At 38.5% G+C, this 19,463-nt stretch overlaps 1 protein-coding gene across 6 annotated transcripts in view; it reads right to left on the minus strand.

The window, feature by feature from the left end:
* The window catches only part of Tbc1d5 (TBC1 domain family member 5), a 469,862-nt gene that overhangs the window by 87,895 nt on the left and 362,504 nt on the right, over positions 1-19,463 (minus strand). For all 6 annotated transcript variants that reach the window (XM_076915391.1, XM_076915393.1, XM_076915394.1 and 3 more), the window contains one exon: positions 9,354-9,439. In XM_076915391.1, coding sequence (XP_076771506.1) covers positions 9,354-9,439 — 86 coding nt within the window. The remainder of the gene's footprint in view (positions 1-9,353; positions 9,440-19,463) is intronic.

Genomic DNA, 19,463 nt, shown 5'->3' on the forward strand with positions numbered 1-19,463 from the left:
TCCTTACAACGACTGCTTCCCAATTTTACATTTTTGTCTTGTTTTTCTTTCTACTCACAGAGTGCAGCTTCAGCATGACTGAAGCATACATATACATACACATACATACATGCACATACATACATACATACATACATGCATACACATACATACATGCACATACATACATGCATACATACATACATACACATACATACATGCACATACATACATACACATACATACATGCACATACATACATGCACATACATACATGCATACACATACATACATGCACATACATACATACACATACATACATACACATACATACATATACATACACATACATACATACACATACATACATACACATACATACATGCACATACATACATACACATACATACATACACATACATACATGCATACACATACATACATGCACATACATACATACACATACATACATACACATACATACATATACATACACATACATACATACACATACATACATACACATACATACATGCACATACATACATGCACATACATACATGCATACACATACATACATGCACATACATACATACACATACATACATACACATACATACATATACATACACATACATACATACACATACATACATACACATACATACATGCACATACATACATACACATACATACATGCACATACATACATGCACATACATACATGCATACACATACATACATGCACATACATACATGCATACACATACATACATGCACATACATACATGCATACACATACATACATACACATACATACATGCATACACATACATACATGCATACACATACATACATACACATACATACATGCACATACATACATGCATACCTATACTGGAGCATAGGTACCCTCTCAGGGATTGCATCCACGAAGAAAATGAACTCTCCCTACATCCATTAACCATAGCTCCTAAGGTAGGGTGGGACTTCATGATTACATCCCCCTTCCATGTTGGAATTTTCTCTGGCTTGATTTTGAGCATGCAATCACAGCTGCTGTGAGTTCATGTATGAAACTGCCTTGTTGTATCTAGAAAATACTGCTTCACTATAGTCATCCATTGGCTTTTACAATCTGCTCCTCTTCCAGCTGTGAACCCTGAAAGATACTATACTGACTGGTCTGGCAAGATATATCAACTGGCCAATAGTGGCATGAACATTATGGGAGCAACCAACTTTAAGACTGGATTTAAGACCAGTTCCACAAGGATGAACTCATGCTTGGCACTTTTAATGGGGCCAAGCACCCAAGACTAGGTAGGTCATCGGCATGAGGGGAGAACCAACTACTATTATTTTGCTAAAAGGATACAGTATTAAACCAAGTCTAACTTATGATTACACATCTAGATACGTGTATCTTCCAATCCTTATCAAGGAAGCTTATTTCTGCAGTAGACAGTGATTAACACAGAAAGAAAAAGACTCACAACTGGTCAGTTTTCAGAGAATAAAAGATTGCATGGTGTTTAGCCCAAAACATCTGCATCACAACCTTCTTCTCAAGACTCAGGATATTTAATATTCTTAAAAATTCTTTTAAGTTGGAAGACTTTCAATTTTATAAAATGAACTATTTTTCTAAATTCTGTTACGTTGGGTGTATCAAACTTACCAGAATGTGAAACCCTACCTCTCATATATACATCCTTCCCACCCTATCTCTTAAATGAGAACAATGCCCATATGTGACCTTGACCCTGCAATTCTCCTGCCTCAGCTTACTGAGTGCTGAGATTACAAGTATATGCCATCAGACTTGGATTCTAAAAACATTTACATTGAATTTTAATTTGTCTGTCAAAATATGAGACTTATTATCTTTATATTTCATTTTGTCTTACTTTTTCAGACAGGGTCTCTATTATGTAGCCCTGACTGTCCTGGAACATGTAAAGTAGAACAGGCAGGCCTCAAACTCAAGAGAGATACATCTGCCTCTGCCTCCTGAGTGCTGGGATTAAAGGTGTGAGAAACCACACCTAGCTGAGGTATTAAAAGTACAAGATAAGGTTAAGAGTTTGGGTTGTAAGGGACACATTTCATCCTCTTCTAAAGACCACAATTATGGCTGACTGTGAGGTATGGGCAGAAGAGTAGCATTGAAAGGACAGCCTTGGTCTGAGATACAGGCGACCCTGTCTCAACACCTCCCTGAATCCCAAATGGCTACAATTCTCCTAACACCTGGCAGATAGACTATTTTCCAATATGATGCAAAGCAAAAGAAGTAGTAATTATTATGGATAAAACCACTGGCACTGATAAATGGATAAAGATAAGGTACACCCCCCGGGGCTTACCTAACTGGGTCTGAACAGTTTATAACATTGGTTAAACTATCAATAATAAGTAATTAGCAACTCTACATTAATCAAAGGATATAAAGCCATTAAGTTTCCCAAGATATATCTACAGGAATAACTGCTTCTATTTCTGAGTAGTAGTCTTTATTCTCTGGTCTTATGATCCAGATCCATATGAATCATTCCAGAATGTAACCATAGCTTTCATTCACAGTCTTAAAAGTCAAGGAGACTCTTCTTAGAAGAACGTATTAAAATGGAAGAGGACATAACATAATGCTTAATTGTTCACTTATTGGGAAGTTTCCTTTTCCTCCTCACCCTTCTTTCCACAACTTCAGAATCACCAAATGCCTTACAAAAAATTTCGGGCAGCTGCAATTAATCATATATGGAGAACAGTTAGAACCTTAAGGCAGGGCCACAGAAGTCAGTATCTTTTGAGAACTGACTGCTATAGTCTCAAGGCAGGAGTAATGGATAAAGCATAATGAAGATGTGAATCCATAAAAGACAGCAGTCATATTTTAAAAATGAAGGCACAAATTAGACACAGGAAAGGAGAAAAGAAATTTGTTTTCTCTTAATTAAAAAAATGTGAGATATCTATAACTTTCTGAATAGCTAAGAAATGTGAAAGTCTAGCTAAATGAAGATAAAATTTAGGTTCTGGATGTCAGTTCTTTCCAAACTCTATAGGTTTAATTTTATTCTTGCCAACATCTCTCTAAATTGTACAAATTCAAGCAAGAGTTGATCATAAAAGTTACTTGAAAATTAAAGACTGAAAAATAGCCAAAATGAGAGGGAAGAAAAATGGGAAGACAGACTACCTAAATAGCACTACTTCCTAAAAAATACATAATAAAATCCAGTGTGTTATAAGAGAAAAAGGGAGAGTCCAAAAAGAAACTCAGATATGTGTGGCAAACTGATTTTCAATCAAAAATTCAATTTAATTCAACAGGGAAAGGAAAGGCCTCTAAACAACCGAGCTAAAATGTTGGCTATGTATCTGTGGTGGTTTGAATGAGAATGGCTCACATATGCTCATATATTTGAATGCTTGGTCTCTGGCTGGTGAACATTTTGGTAAGAATTAGTAGGTGAAGTCTTGGTAGAGGAGGTGTGTCACTGGGGGTGGGATTTGAGCTTCAAAACCTATACACAGCCCAGTGTTGGCTTCCTGCCTCTTGCCTGGATCAGGATGTAAGTTCTCAGCTACTACTACAGCAACATGAATGCCTGCTGCCGTGGTTTTCACTAAGATAATCACAGACTCTGAGATGTAAGCAAGGCCACAGTTAAAACTTTTTAAAATGAGCTACCTTGGACGTGATGTCTCTTCACAGCAATAGGGCAATAACTAAGGATTTACATGGGGCGTGATGAAGATAAACTTAAGACTCTTACAGCACTCTATATACAAAAATTAGTTTGAGGTGAGTTACAGAATTGGAAATCAAGTAACACTGGAAGAAAAACCAGGTAAAATTAACTTAATCAAAATTAATGTTTTTTTTTTTTTTCTGTTCATAGTAAAAAGATACTACTACATAATCTGGAGTAACCTAGGTATCAAGATACAGTGTGAAAGAGGTGGTGCAAAGATTGTGCGAGCCAGAGGACTAGAATATGTGATACAAGATAGTGCTTTCTTTAAAAAAATATATAATACATAATACGTACATACGTACATACATTACAAGGCAGGTAAGAATCTAGGCAAAAATCCTCAAGGGAAGAGTTTTCATGAAGATATTCTACTTAGAACTGAGCCCTCCAAAGTCTCTCATACTCTGCACACTGCCCAGTTGTGAATCTCTGTGCTTATTACCATCTGGTCCAAGAAGGTGCTTCTCTGCTGGGAGTTGAACAATATGTCATTAGGAATAATTTTAAATCTATGTTCCTTTAGCAATAGAATTCTGCTTAGGTCCATGACCTATCTAGGCTCAGGTTCTCGGTCACTTTAGCAGTGGCTTCCATCTCATAGAGTAGGCCTTCAATAAAACCTACAAGTGGGGGCTACTCCCTAACGTTTGTGACAGCATGGAACCAGCACACTTTCCAGGCAGGTTGCTGTTATAGGTCACAAGCTGGTGACACTGATGATTGTCACCTTTTCTTTAGTACATGAAGAGGACCTCCCAGCGTTAGGTGGTTGTTGTTAAAATCCAGTTACAAACCAGGGCGTGATTCCACCAAAAGTTTACCCTGGGAACCAATGAGTTTATTGGGCTTGCTTATAGAACACAGCAATGGGTTATTCACAAGAGTATGGGTAACCCCATAATGGCTACAGTGGAAAATCTTCACACTGCATGGAAGCTGGCTTCCATAAAGCCATAATAGACGGAGCCTCTAGTCTTTCCTATCCTGTATACTATAGCCCTTCCCTAGGATCCCAAGGGCATAAGAATAGTAGACAACTGGTTGGGAGGAATGGCTGGATACTTCCAAGTGAGGATCCCAGGACTCTCTCCACCCCTAATCTATGAGGAAATGTTATCAGTCACCAAACCCAGGTGAAATGATGTTTGCAAGCAGATACAGCTGAACTGCTTAGGCTGTGGGCTATTTGCCTTAGAGGCCAGTGCTGTAAAACAGAGGTGCAAGGATAGTTAACAGTTAAAAGAAAAACTGTGGAGTTTCTATTTAATATAAGAAACACACAGAACCATTCCCACAATCAATGAGCAAATAAACAAACAGCTATATAGACATATAAAATATTGTCTCAGGCAGGACTGGTAAAACAAGGACAGAGTAAAAGGGTTCATTATTGCAGAAGGACCCATGAGAAGGAGCCTCTCTGAATAGAGACTAAGTGTGTGTGACACACAAACTCTTGAGAAGAATGCTTTAGATATGGGAAGAGAGGTCATGTACAACAACGAGAAGTGGAGAGCAGCCCACGGTCACATGGCTGCAGCCCAGTGAACATGTGCACGGAGCACCAGAGTGAACAAGGCTGGACAGACAGTAGATAGCAAATGACTGCAAAGCATGGGAAAAGATTTTTGGAGTTTGTCTTAGGTGCTGTAAGGGGGCTCTGAGTAGTGGATGGTTTCTACAAGAAAGGGAGGAAGCAGAAAGGCTAGCAGCAAGCCAAATGGCTGACCTGTTGATACTGAGAGTGCAGAGAGGATTCTGTTTGCTGTAGGACATTCATCAGTTACATTGTGAAGGATTTGCTGGTGGACTTGATGAGTGATAAGGGATAAAGCAGAGGAGTCAAAGATGATTTTAGGACTCTGGGTAGTACTACTCACCACAATAGTGTAACCACCCTGCAGCAAGTGGGTATGGAGGTAAAAATCAATTATTCATTTGAAAAGAGTTTCATCTGAGACTGTATATTGGACATACAAGAGAAATAAATAAGTTTTAGTCCTAGAGAAGAACTGAAACTGAAGCCATAAATTAAATACTCTTCATGATAAGCAGAGTCATGACGTAGGCTGAGTTTTGTAGGGAATGAGTACAGATGAAAAGGGCTGGAGGGGTCTTGGAAAGTAGAGGAAGAGGAGGAGGAAAAGGCTACACTTCACAGACCCAAAGAAGCTACAAAGAAGGGAGGCCTAAGCAAGGATGCTTTTATCTCACTCAGACGGGGAATAAAAGCAGTCACAAGAGGCAGTTGGAGGGAGGCATCTGGGTGGGAGAGGGAATATGGAGGGGAATGGGGGTGCTGCAGGATCAGGGGTGGGAAGGGACAGGAGAGATGGCTACATAGCCACGAGAATGCATGGAAATCTGCAACTGGATGTGTGGTAGGGTATGGGGGATCTCCAGGAAGAGACAGAGAGACCTGAGATAAGGGAGGTGCCCAAGAATCAAATGGAGTGTTTTTAGCTTCGACTCACTACACTGGGGATATGGAACCTGAAGAGACCACCTCCTGTAGCCAGGCAGAAACCCCAATGGAGCGGTAGGGACACCAGCCCATCCATAAAACTTTCAACCCCAAATTTATCCTATCCACAAGAAATGAAGAGACAGGGGATGGAGCAGAGACTGAGGGAATGGCCAACCAGTAATGGGACCAATTTGAGACCCATTCCATGGGCAAGCACCAATCCCTGACACTATTAATGACACTCTGTTATGCTTGCAGACAGGACCATGCTGTCCTCCGAGAGGCCCCACTCAGCAGCTGACTCAGATGCAGACACCCATAGCCAAACAGTGGCTGGAGCTTGGGGACTATTATGGAAGAACAGGAGGAAGGAGTGTGGCCTCTAAGGGGATAGGAACTTCGCAGGAAGACCAACAGAGTCAACTAACCTGGACCCTTGGGGATCTCAGAGTCTGAACCACCAACCAAAGAACATACACGGGCTGGACCTAGGCCTCTCTCTCTGTAAGCAGTAGATATGAAGCTTGGCTTTCATGTGGGTCCTGAACAACTGGAGTAGGGGCTGTCCCAAAAGCTGTTGCCTGTGTGTGGCATATGTTCTAGCTGGGCTGCTTTGTCTGGGCTCAGTGGGAGGGGATGCATCTAGTCTCACAGAGACTTGCTGTGCCAGGGTGAGAGGGATACCCAGGGAGGCTCCCACCAGCTCAGAGAAGGGGAGGGTGGACTGTGGGAGCAGGTGACCAGGAGGGGGGCAGTAAGCAAAATATAAAGTTAAAAAAAAATTTAAAAATCTTATGCTTTTTAATTGAACTGTGTATGTTCTTTGTTCATTAATAATTTTATGCTTAGTCATATATATATGTATATAAAAAACATTTCCTAATCTTATATTTGTCTTTTGATTCAGATTATTATATTTGGAATGTATATACTCAAAAATATCCATTGCATTTGTGGTAAGAGAGATGGGTTGGTGGGTAAAGGTGTTTGTCTTCAAGCCTGTCAACATGGTGGACAGAAAGAACCGACTTCCTCAAGTTGTCCTCTGTCCTCCACATGTTAGCCAAGGTGTGTGATAGCAATTACCTGACCTCAGCTAGCTTAAATTATCACAGGCAAAACCTGACCAATACCTAGCTGGATGAGGATGCTTTTAAAGGATGAATTCTCAGAAGGTACTGGGACAGTGGACAGGGAGAAGACATCCTGACAATAATACAGTCTTTTAGGAGGTGGTAAGTGGTGGGGCTCTCCTCAGAAAGGGCATGCAAGGCCACATGAAAGAAGTACTGAGCAGACAGGAAGAGTTAGAGTGCAACTGCTCAAAGCTAAGGTAAGACAGAGGGGCTGGTGTGGCATAGGAGTAGAGAAAGGGAAGTTAGGAGACGGTGGCACAAACACCCAGAAGACTGGAAGATTGGTGAAGGAGGGAAACACTGGAAGAGGGTGAGCGGGAGTAAAATAAGAACTGCTGTAAACTGAGTTCTTAGGCTGTTCCATGAAAGTAGTCTGTTAGGGAAGAGACATTAGGGTGTCCAGATAGAAAGACCTTATATACCAACTGACCCTAATTTTCCTTTTCTTTTAAACATACAACTGAATATCTAGGCATACAAAACAAAGGGTTGGCAGGGTTCCCGCGGGCAAGGACGTGAGTGGGGTTGTTTGATGGGCACCTTTGGCACCTGAAGAATCAAAATCCAACAGTCAATAAAATGTGTTGAATTAAATGAACTAGTTACTAGTTGTGAAATAAGACTCAGATGAAATGAACAAACAGAACGGAGCTCCAGGCCGTCTCGTGGGGCACGGAACTGATCTCATTATTTTATTAAAGTAAGAGACAAACATGCCCATCGAGGCAGGGAGGTTTTGTAGTGACACTGCAGTTTTTACTGTTGTCATGAAGGTTCAGGTTGAAGTTTAAAGTCAGTCTCCTTGGTGTGCTCTTCCGCAGCCCTGAAGCCACTAGCTCCTAAGCCGTGTCCTTTAATGCAGAACACAGTATGTCTGCACTCCAGAAATGTCTATTTAGGGTGCTGGAATCCACAAGAAAAGCTGACACACAGGAAAATGTTTACAAAAAAAATTGGACAACTTGGCAGCATTTATCTATTATTGCTAACATTGTTTTCTAGAGTAAACTTTGAAATTGCATTCTAATTTGAAATGGTTTTGGTTTGACAAGTTAACTCTTGAGACATTTAAGTACAGTATTATGAAAGAATACAACTGTTCATCAACCCTTTATGCCAATGTTAATTTCTTTTAAAAGTATGATTTTAATGATTTTTTATTCCTACAGTGACCCTTAAGATTTCTATGTATGCAATCACTGATGCACACACAAGATGCATTTATAAGCTTATTTGGTAGTTTCAAAGTCAATTGGGAAATGCAATTTTAATTTTGTTACTGAAATAATTTTAAAATATATCATAGGAATGCCTCTTTTCATTTAACAGTAAAGATCCAGAAAGAGATTATACCAAGCACAAACTATTCAGGTTTATTAGTGTTAGAAATATGAAGCTGGTAACTTCAGAATTCGTTCTTTTGATATATTTAAAAATTTCATAGTATGTATTCATTGTACATGGTACTGTGTTATAAAAGGACATTTTCACACGAGTGTATGTTATATTTTAAACACATACTGCCAACACTGCCTTCTTTTTTCCCTTCCCAGCCTTTTGTGGCTAAAAACTATTCCATTGTGTATATATACTACATTTTCTTTATCCACTTCTATAATATTAGACAGTTAGGTTAGTTCCAAAACTACTACAAATAGTTATGCAGTAAATGCTAATAGGCAAGTGACTTTGTGACATGATGTTTTGGAACTATGTAGGTAAATGTTCAGGAGGGGTGTAGCTGTGTCGTGAGGTTGATCCAGTCTGTGCTGAGGATGCTACACAGGGTTGTGGATTACTATAGTGCTTGTATTAATTCATAGTACCACTGTCATAAAAATATTGTTTTATGATACCTTAAAGAATTTTAAACAAAGATTCATTACTTATATTATCCTTGACATACTAAAGTCTAGAAAACAGTTCTTATGAAAGATGTAAAAATTCCCCATGACTTCATGAGTGTTTGTGATTCACAGCTGTTGCTGACGGACAGTGACTTACCGGCTTTTGTTCATAAGGTCAGCTCCCCGTGCTTTGTAATAGTCTAAATTGGGGTGGAACTGGTACGTCACTGGCCTTGGATTTCTCTAAAGAAAAACAATAAAATGACTAAATGACCATACATAAGACATTTAATAATTACCATACTTGGATTTTTGTTCCAATGGTTCTTAGCTGATCAAAACTGAGAAAAATCAAATATATTTCATTGTAACCTATGTTGTTGTTCAAATACATTAGTGTCATTAGATTGTTTTTTGATGCTTTCAGTTAATTTCAAATATAATTTTCAAAATGAGATAAAATTATAGCAAAATTGAATAATTACTTTATTTGTACCACAAGCATGAATAATCAAAATAGGCCAAGGGACAATAGGTGGAGAAAAGGTAATATTTGATGATGAGAAATCTACATATGTCCACTAGATGGCACACTGAGTCCTCCTCCAAAAATGAATTGTTTTAAAGTTAACAATTTCTGTGTCATCTAATATTATTCATACGTTTAATAAGTACCCAAAATGTGTCAGCCAATGGAAATATTAGAGAAGGATGACAGTCAAACTGACCAATGAGAAAGGGCCAAAGCACATTTCTATAAAAGTGGCAGCTCTGCCCTGTCTGCCATTGATTATTATTTATAGTATGGCAGCAATGTCCTCAAAACATTAGATTGGGTGTGTCCATTTAAATGTGCAGCTACTGTTTCAACTGTACTAATTATTTAATGTGCCAACCTCCTTGCAGACTAATAAAAATTAAATATACTTACACTTTACAAAATCATAGCATTTTATACCATAATTTAATTGTATATTAAAATCTCTAACATGTTAAACTACATATATTCCCATTAAAATGTTTTATAAACTTCTGAATGTTTTCTAATGTATATCTAGGCACTTAATTTAGGTAACAACTAGGTCTTTAGACCAGAGCATGCACTATTCTCTGAAAGATGTAGTTAGAAAAAGAATGGCTGAATTTTATCTTAGTAGAAAAACACGGATATGCTTAGATACCAACCCTTGGAGATATCATCTCAAGACACTGATATGCCTGCATGCTGGTGTGGGGTATAGAGGAAATATAATCAACGTTAAATAGTTTGAAATTCATCAAGTTAATACACTGCATCTTAATGGCCATGAAAGACCTTTTCTCTTTTTGCTGAAGGGAGAGTATTTACATAGCGCAGCCTGTTCGTATCTCTTCCAAGCCAGCCCTAATCATCTGACAGAAATGACAATCCCCTGATTTAACTACAGCTACTATTCCATTGGTTTGGTATTCAACACAGATCTGTAATAATCAAATCTGAATTGCCTTGATGAAGATAAGGGATGCTTCCATGACTATCATACTATTAAGTCTAACTGCAACTTTTCTCTCTCTAGGAATTATATAGGTTACTCATGGTAGCTGATGACAACCTAGATCCAAGTATACTGGGAAAATAAAATAGAGGTTAAAGCCGCTGGCAGAGTACATTCCAGATCAGAGTCTGCTCATCATCTATGTTAAAATTAACTCCTACAAAACTACAATTCATGACTGATTCTGCTCTTTATTCTTTAAACCTGGAAAAGCATTTTGTTTCTGGTAATATGAAAGGAGTTTCTTTTCTGACTTTCAACAAACTAATAAGAGATCATGCTACTTTTTGTTAGGAAATAATAAAAGGGCAATCCCATGGAATAGTCCCTGAAACATCTTTATAAAGAAATGACAAGCAATTCAAGACATGAAGTGCTGATCTATCTAAGCACTTACAGCCATTATTAGGAACAGTGATACGGCTTGAGCACATGAATGGGCTCAATAGTGCCTTCACTGAGACCTATTTAAATTCCTAGGAGACTTGCTAGAATCAAAGGGAGATAAGTTTAAAGTACTGTAGCACTGGGAACAACACAAAAAGTAAAAAAAAAAGAAAAAGGAAAAAAAAGAAAAAAGAAAAAAGAATTTGGTATTGAATAACTACTTCTGAAAAAGCAAGAAAATAAAGAGAATTACTGTTCAAAGTTACTTGAAAGGTCTCCTGTTAAGACAGTATATTTTTAAAACATAAATATACACACATATAATCTGGACAAGCACTGTGAAAAATACAATGTGGGCCACAAAAGCAAAACTTCATTGATAAATAAAAAAATTATCCAACAGACACATTTACATGCACACACACCCCAATTAAAGCAGTGGTTCACAACCTTCCTAATGTTTCAACACTTTATTACAGTTCCTCATCTTGTAGGACCCCCCAAACAAAAGATTATTTTGTTGCTACTTCATAATGCTAATTTTACTGCTGTTATGAATCGTAATGTAAGTGCCTGATATATGACTCCAAAGGATTTCACCACGTAGGCTGAGAACCACCAAGTTAGACAAGTGAGTGAGGCCGTGAATCTGAGAGAGTGTAAAGATGGAACATGGGAGGAGACTGAAGGAGGACAAGAAGGAAGAACTGGTGTGATGTGTTGAGAACCGCTCTGCCCCACGCTTGGGGACCAAAATGTCTCGGACCGCTCTATCAATAGTGGCACCCGCACTGCCAAAAGCTGCTCTGGTCCGTGGGTCAGGGTTCAGCAAGAGTAAGGACGGATGCAAAGAATGGAGACCAGACAGAGTGTGATTCAATCCCATTTATTCTTCAGTCTCTCTTCTTCTCTCCAAGTCCCTAGTGCCTCCAAGTTCCAAGTTTCCAGTTCCAAGTTCTAGTCTTGAGTCTCATCCAAGTTCAAGTGTCTAATCTCAAGTACCTTCTTCTGTCTGCCTCTCGCCTTTTATATGTCTCACTTCTAAGTCACGCCCTTAAGTCTTATCTCTAAATCACACCTTTAAGTCTCACACACCCAAGGGAAAATCCTGGATATCTAAAACAAAATGTTGTATCAGAGTGTGCTCAGTTGTTGTAGGCTATTGTAAACAAGTCTCTTGTCAGGGTATATGGCTCAAGATGGCTGCAAGAATGATAGCTGACTTCTGTCAGCTCCCCACAGTAATGTAAAAAAGGCTATCACACAATAAATACTTCAATACCCACCAAAATGTGCCAAACCCAAATTAAAGTCCCTGATCCCAATCATTATTAAGCATAAATATATGCATACACATGAAAAACCAATTCTTTCCTCAGTGGAATAAGTTAGGAATGAGCAGAGTTCTAACTTACAAGAGATACTTTCCTTATTTTGAAAAATTTCTTCCAAATATAATGTATAAGAAGATAATAGTTCTTCTCTATAGTCTTTAAGATGTGTGACTTTTCTCTATATGAGGCACTGGACTTTTAGTCACATACAATACTCTATGAGGAAGACCAGACCCCACGAGAGCTACGATTTCTCATGGTACACCTTTAATACTATGTCTCTTAAAAGCAATTTTCATAGTTCAGATTTCAGATAACAGAATTATCTTCAAGTATATTAAAGTCAAGCTAAACCATGCAGTGGCTTCTGGCTTTCCAACATGCTTTTGTTATTTCTGCAAGTTCCCAAAACAACTTCCACAATGGCTTAGTTATAAAATCAATGTAAAAGATAAAATCAGCCCGGCAGTGGTGGCGCACACCTTTAATCCCAGCACTTGGGAGGCAGAGGCAGGCGGATTTCTGAGTTCGAGGCCAGCCTGGTCTACCGAGTGAGTTCCAGGACAGCCAAGGCTATACAGAGAAACCCTGTCTCGAAAAACAAACAAACAAACAAACAAACAAACAAACAAACAGAAAAGATAAAATCATCTGTCAATTACAGTTAGTTTTCTTCACTTTTCAGGTCTTCACTATGAGAGTTAGTTACCTGTTCCCTAATGTAAATCCAGCCAAGGGAATTTTCTGAGAAAGCCTGATTGTGCGTGCTGAGCAGCCACCCTGTGGCGACCTGAGTAGGCCAGGTCTGTCTGGGGTGAGAACTGCTCCCTTCCTCTTGCCTATTCTACCCTCGACAGCAACATTTCAGTACTTAGCTCAAACTTAACTTCTATGGTACTATAGAAACACTTGAGTACCAGTCCATATGAAGAATAACTAAGGACAGGATACTACAAGAAGGACATAGAACTAACAGATGGTACACAACAATGTTTCTTGTTCTGAACCTGGTAAACAGCAAACTCATGCAAGAAAAGGTCACAATGGACAGTACTGTCTGCTCTGATGTCCTCATCTTACCCTTCATCTGGAGATGACTATCTCTTTCTAAATCATTTTTGAAACTCCAGAAGGGAAGGCAGAATTTCTCATTGGCTTTTGAATGGCAGAGATTCTTTCAGAGGACCTTTACACAGACACGTGAGGACAAGGGACAAAGGGACCAACTTCAAGGATGCTCGTCTCAATGTCCTTTGTACCAGGAGTTTCTGTCCACTTTAAGGTTTATATTGAGACAGAAACACTAGAGGGCATGGAACAATGAGGCATAAACTCAGACTCCCGTCTACTCCTTAGCATCTGGGGAGTTAGTCACACCCTTGGTCTAGTTTGACCACTTGTGAAACTACAGCAGAGACTCAACAACATAATGAAAATACGGTGTCAGGTACTTGATAACATTTCAGTGAGATGGGGGCTGTAATAACCTGTGACACCACTGGGCGCCAACATACCTAACAGACTTCGACCTAGAAAGCAGATATAGAACTATGACAACCTAAAATCTGTGATGTTTAGTAGGTAGAAAGAGTGATGTCTTATACTTCTAATAATCACATATAAGCTTACAGGAGGTTCTGTGGAAAATTTCACACACACACACACACACACACACACACACACACACGCAGACAGCATTTATATACACATGCTAAGAAGATGTAGCAAGCATAATAGATTTTGTATGTGGAGAAAAAGGCTGTCTTATTATCAGATAGAATAACATATATTTATAAATTTTTAAAATGATATAAACTCATAATGTTCAGTATTGGCTAACTTAAGAGATTTTAATAATCATAGTAGTTACCTACCATATGTCCAAAGTATTGTCACTTTATAGTTTATTGGCCATGACTTTAATAAAAAACCAAACTGAAATAGTTCCTAAAATAATCAACAAATAAAGAATTTTATGCTAGTAATATAATTTGTGTGTGGCATGGAGAAAATACAAATGACAAAAGAATTATTCAGTTTTCTTTCTCTTAATATCTTGTTACCAATCTTTAATTTTTATAGCATGCTAGGTTAGTGAAGGGGGAATAAGGCTCAGAAGGAGAATCAACACAGTAAAAGTGTGTGCAATGTTTTTTTTTTTTTGATGAACAAATAAAACCTTAATTTTAGTGAACATATTACTGCTTCAATGTTAGGGAAAAGGCAGCCAACATTAACAAAGCGAAACGCTCAGCTGTTGGTAAGCAAAAAGCTCTAGGGGAATTTCTCAAGACCCTAAAGGCAAAGCATTCCAGGGCTAGACAAACATATGTTGCAGGTGTTTAGGAGAGCAGGTGGGAGAGCCTCAGCCACGGCAGAGGAATTAGTTTACTCTGCTGTGACTGACATAACCTTACCACATCCAAGTCAGAGATACCAGGGCAAGAGCAAGTGGAAGCTGCAAAGCAGACTCTCTCACAAAACAATTACCCGGGTAGTGCCAAGCAAACAGTTTTTCTCTTGTAGTTTTATAGAAAACAAACACTACCAATTACAAAAAAACTAAACAAAACAAACCTACAGGTATTTTAAAGCTGGAACTAAGAACAGCCTCAAATGGTGATCATTATCCAAAAAAGATAAGGATGAAGTATTGTTGCTTTTATTTAAACAGATACTCCTAAGGAGACAGTTTGTTGTAATATCCCCTCTTTGGTTCAGTAGGCAACATTACATTTATCATAATTCTCCTAAAGCCTAAGATATTTCTATGTTAAAATGCTAATTGTGCCTTTTCTTTTGCCTGTAATTAAAGCTGGAGAACTCTTTGGTCTGATATTCACTGATTGCTAGAGGGTTCACAGAAGGTCTTCCCATTCTGTCTCTTATTAGTACACACTGCCCCATCATTAAATACAGATACAAGGATCAAAAAGGCAGACATAGAACACTACATACTCATATACTGTTCTGTTACACACACACACACACACACACACACACACACACACACACACACCATTGTCTGGACATTACTGTGAACTCATTCACTCTGTACCTTATTTCCCTCCTTGCCATTTATCTAGGAGTTGAATCTCATACATAACTTGTGATTGAGCACAACAGTCATTTTGCTATTGTAGTAAAGTATATGCTGGCTAGTATGTCAAGCCATACCTTCTCCATAAATGATATTGTTATTTTTGTAAAGCAACCAACAAGCAAACAAAACAGCTTATACTGTGAGCTGATTTCAAATGCCTACTATAAAATAAATTTACAAGCATCAGATTTTGAAAAACAAAATCTAGGTTTTTAAAACAATATTTGAAAATCTAAAAGTTATGAATATAATGCATCTGTCAAGTTAATAGATTTTCATCTAAGAAAATAAGGGGCATAAAAATTTTCTACTTTGGTATGTTAGACTATTAACTCAGCACCAAGACTAAAATGATCTCTTGCCTATATGAGTATTACTTACATATTTTGATAAAAATATATTACAATGTGAGCTTATTATGAATAGTGACTGTTAAAAATCTTAGAGCAATTTTTATACATGTTTGGATAAAGTATAGCTTAAAAACAAGAAAGCAAAAAACAACATTAATTGGGCAACTATACAGAGAAAAACTTCTGAGCCTATGCCAGCCCCATTTTACATACTGAATAAACCCAATTCCCTAAAGTGACATGCGCATCTTTGCCCTGGCACGCCGAGGTCTCAGATGGTAGACAGCATTTTAAACCACCTGTGCATTATGCACAATTCTAACTTTACACAATAAATAGATACCAGAAAAAATAATTTTTTTTCTTTTTTTCTAATTTTGTTTACATTTTGAACTTAGCATGCAGGCGCATTCCAGAGTAACCCCACCCCCCAGCCTATACCATGTTTGATACCTATATATATGCGAAGTAGGAGCTTAGCCTTTTAACTTTTCTTTGTCACTAATGCTGGGCCTCAGAACATTCTCTTATGTAAGCATGGTCTTTTTCATGCCCTGATCTCTTTTTCCTTTCTTTGCTTTAGTGTCCACTAAGCAGAGAGCAGGGAATTACTTCTGTGGCTTAAAAAATTTGTATGTTCCTCAGAATAATTCTCTCCTTTCTAATGATTATTGAATTCAAATGACAATAAAAAGAGCAATTTTCAGATTAATTTTAGGATTTCTAGAATTTCATTAATAGATTTTGGATCTTAGGAGACTCGAGAACACTAGTTTAAGAGGCTAGGGGCCATTTTTTTTTTTTTTTTCCCGTTTAACTGTCAAGGTAAAAAAACTGCAGTCTTATACAATAAGAACTGGAAAAGGAACATACCACAACCATGCTTTTGATGCAATTTCAGAAATAATTTTAAAGATAGAACACCTTGGAATTTAAACACCATTTACAAGAAAAAAATCCATACATGTAGGCATACTTTTAATGAGGTGCTTTTTAGATTAACACAAAACTATCAATAAGTAACTTTATGTTTTTAAGTGAAGGGAACCCACAGAATGTCAGTGCAGATATACAGATATACAGATCCAAGCACAGTATTGGTGGCTGTGCCTAATTTTTATACAATAAAGTATGTGAAATAAGAATAGAAGATTAGGACTGAACAGATCCCAGGTGAGCAGCTCTGGCCCCAAATCTCACAGAACCCAGAGGAAGTGGGTCTCCCAGGAGTTCTAACCCAGCAAGTATCTTAGGTAAGGAGACAGCAACACCCGCCCCAAACAGGGAGTAACTGGGACCCACTAGGACGCAGGTATTCACTCTTGGCACAGAGCACTGGTTCCTTCCTGTCTGCCCCTGAGCACTGAACAGATCTTGGGCCCCAGATCTAACCCCAGTAGTAACACCCAACCCACACAGTTCTGATACAGCCAAGATAATAGGAAAGACAGGCTCCAGTCAGAGACAGTGAGTGCAGGTAGCACTAAGGAGATCCAGATGGCAAAAGGCAAACACAAGAACATAAGCATCAGCATCCCAGGGTACTTGGCATCATTAGAACCTATTTCTCCCACACAAGAAAGTCCCGAATTCCCCGTATCACTAGGAAAGCAAGACTCACGATTTAAAATCACTTCTAATGATGATGTTAGAGGACTTTAAGAAGGACATAAATAATATTGACACAACTGTCAAAAAAAAAAAAAAAAACGCAAAATGCAAAAAGTTCTTAACACAAAACATCCAGGAAATCCAGGACACAATGAGAAGACCAAACCTAAGGATAATAGGTATAGATGAGAGTGAAAATTCCCGACTTAAAGGGCCAATAAACATCTTCAACAAAATTATAGAAGAAAACTTTCCCAACATAAAGAACGAGATGCCCATAAACATGCAAGAAGCCTATAGAATCACAAATAGACTAGACTAGAAAAGAAATACCTCCCTCCACATAATAATTAAAACACCAAGTGCACAAAACAAAGAAAGACTATTAAATGCAGTAAGGGAGAAAGGCCAAGTAACATATAAAGGCAGACCTATCGGAATTACACCAGACTTCTCACCAGATACTATAAAAGCTAAAAGATCCTGGGCAGATGTCATACAGACCCTAAGAGAACACAAATGGCAGCCCAGGCTACTATACCCAGCAAAACTCTCAATTACCATAGATGTAGAAACCAAGATATTCCACGGCAAAACCAAATTTATGCAATATCTTTCCACAGATGCAGCATTACAAAGGAAAATAGTGGGAAAGTTCCAATACAAGGAGAGAAATTATATGCTAGAAAGAGCAAGGAAGTAATCCTCTTCCAACAAATCCAAAAAAAGATAGCCACACAAAGATAATTCCACCTCTAATAACAAAAATAACAGGAAGCAACAATCACTGTTCCTTAATATCTCTTAACATCACTGGACTCAATTCCCCAATTAAAAGACATAGGCTAATGGACTGGATACATAAACAGGACCCAGCATTTTGCTGCATACAGGAAACCCACCTCAGTGACAAAGACAGGCTCTACCTTAGAGTAAAAGGCTGGAAAACAATTTTTCAAGTAAATGGTCCCAAGAAACAAGCTGGAGTAGCCATTCTAAAATCTCCAGCCCGAGAACACAAAGGGAGGGACTCATGGCTCCACCTGTATAGATAGTTGAGGGTGGCCTTGCCAGGCATCAGTGGAAGTGGATAGCCTTGGTCCCTGAAAATTTGGATTCCCTAGTTTTGAGGAATTCGAGAGCAGGGAGGTGGGAATGGGAGGATGGTGGGAGCACACCCTCATAGAAACTCCCAGAATTATATGGATTAGACATGACAGAGGCAGGCCACCAGAAGACTAGATTCCAGAATTCAAACAAAAAATTATCTTGATACTAAAATCTGTTTTGAGAATTGTATATTGCATAATACACAGCTTTGGTGTATCTACTCATCAAGCAAGCTGAGCACACCTGCTCGAACCTCTGATGTCCTGGAATTCCAGTTGGATGCAGTGAAGACACAGCGTCAGAGACTTATTAATTTACTCTTCCCCCTGCTCCTCTTCTAATATCTCAATGTCCATAATCAGCTTGAAGAAGTTAATGAAGAGTCGGCGCCCCTATTCCCTGGGCTTGTGGACTGAGGTGGTTAATATGAGGCTGTCTTTCTAGGGAAAAGTAGTGGTTTTGTTGGAACAGGGAGGATTAGCTAGGATTTATTGCATAGCCTCTTTTCATCTACAGACATATTACTGTCCAGAAAAGGACACACTTGCGGAATAGTTGATTGATTAATCTGCCAAGACAGAGTAATCAGCCCTTAATAATTCTGCATCACTAGGTCTGTCAGATGATCCTGGGCCAGAAGGCTGAAGATTGAATGCTCCAATGTTTTGTAGTATAGGGACTGTCCAGGTGTTCAGCAGTCTATAAATTGGCTAAGTTTTAGAAGCTAGGCTTTGTGCTTCCCATAATTTCAGTTAACTCAGTCATTCTGGATTTCTGACAGGGTTGAAGACTTACAGTCTCATAGCCAATCCTGGCTATTTACTTTGAGAGAAA

Source organism: Arvicanthis niloticus, chromosome 17 (genome assembly GCF_011762505.2).
Source record: "Arvicanthis niloticus isolate mArvNil1 chromosome 17, mArvNil1.pat.X, whole genome shotgun sequence".
Classification (NCBI taxonomy): domain Eukaryota; kingdom Metazoa; phylum Chordata; class Mammalia; order Rodentia; family Muridae; genus Arvicanthis; species Arvicanthis niloticus.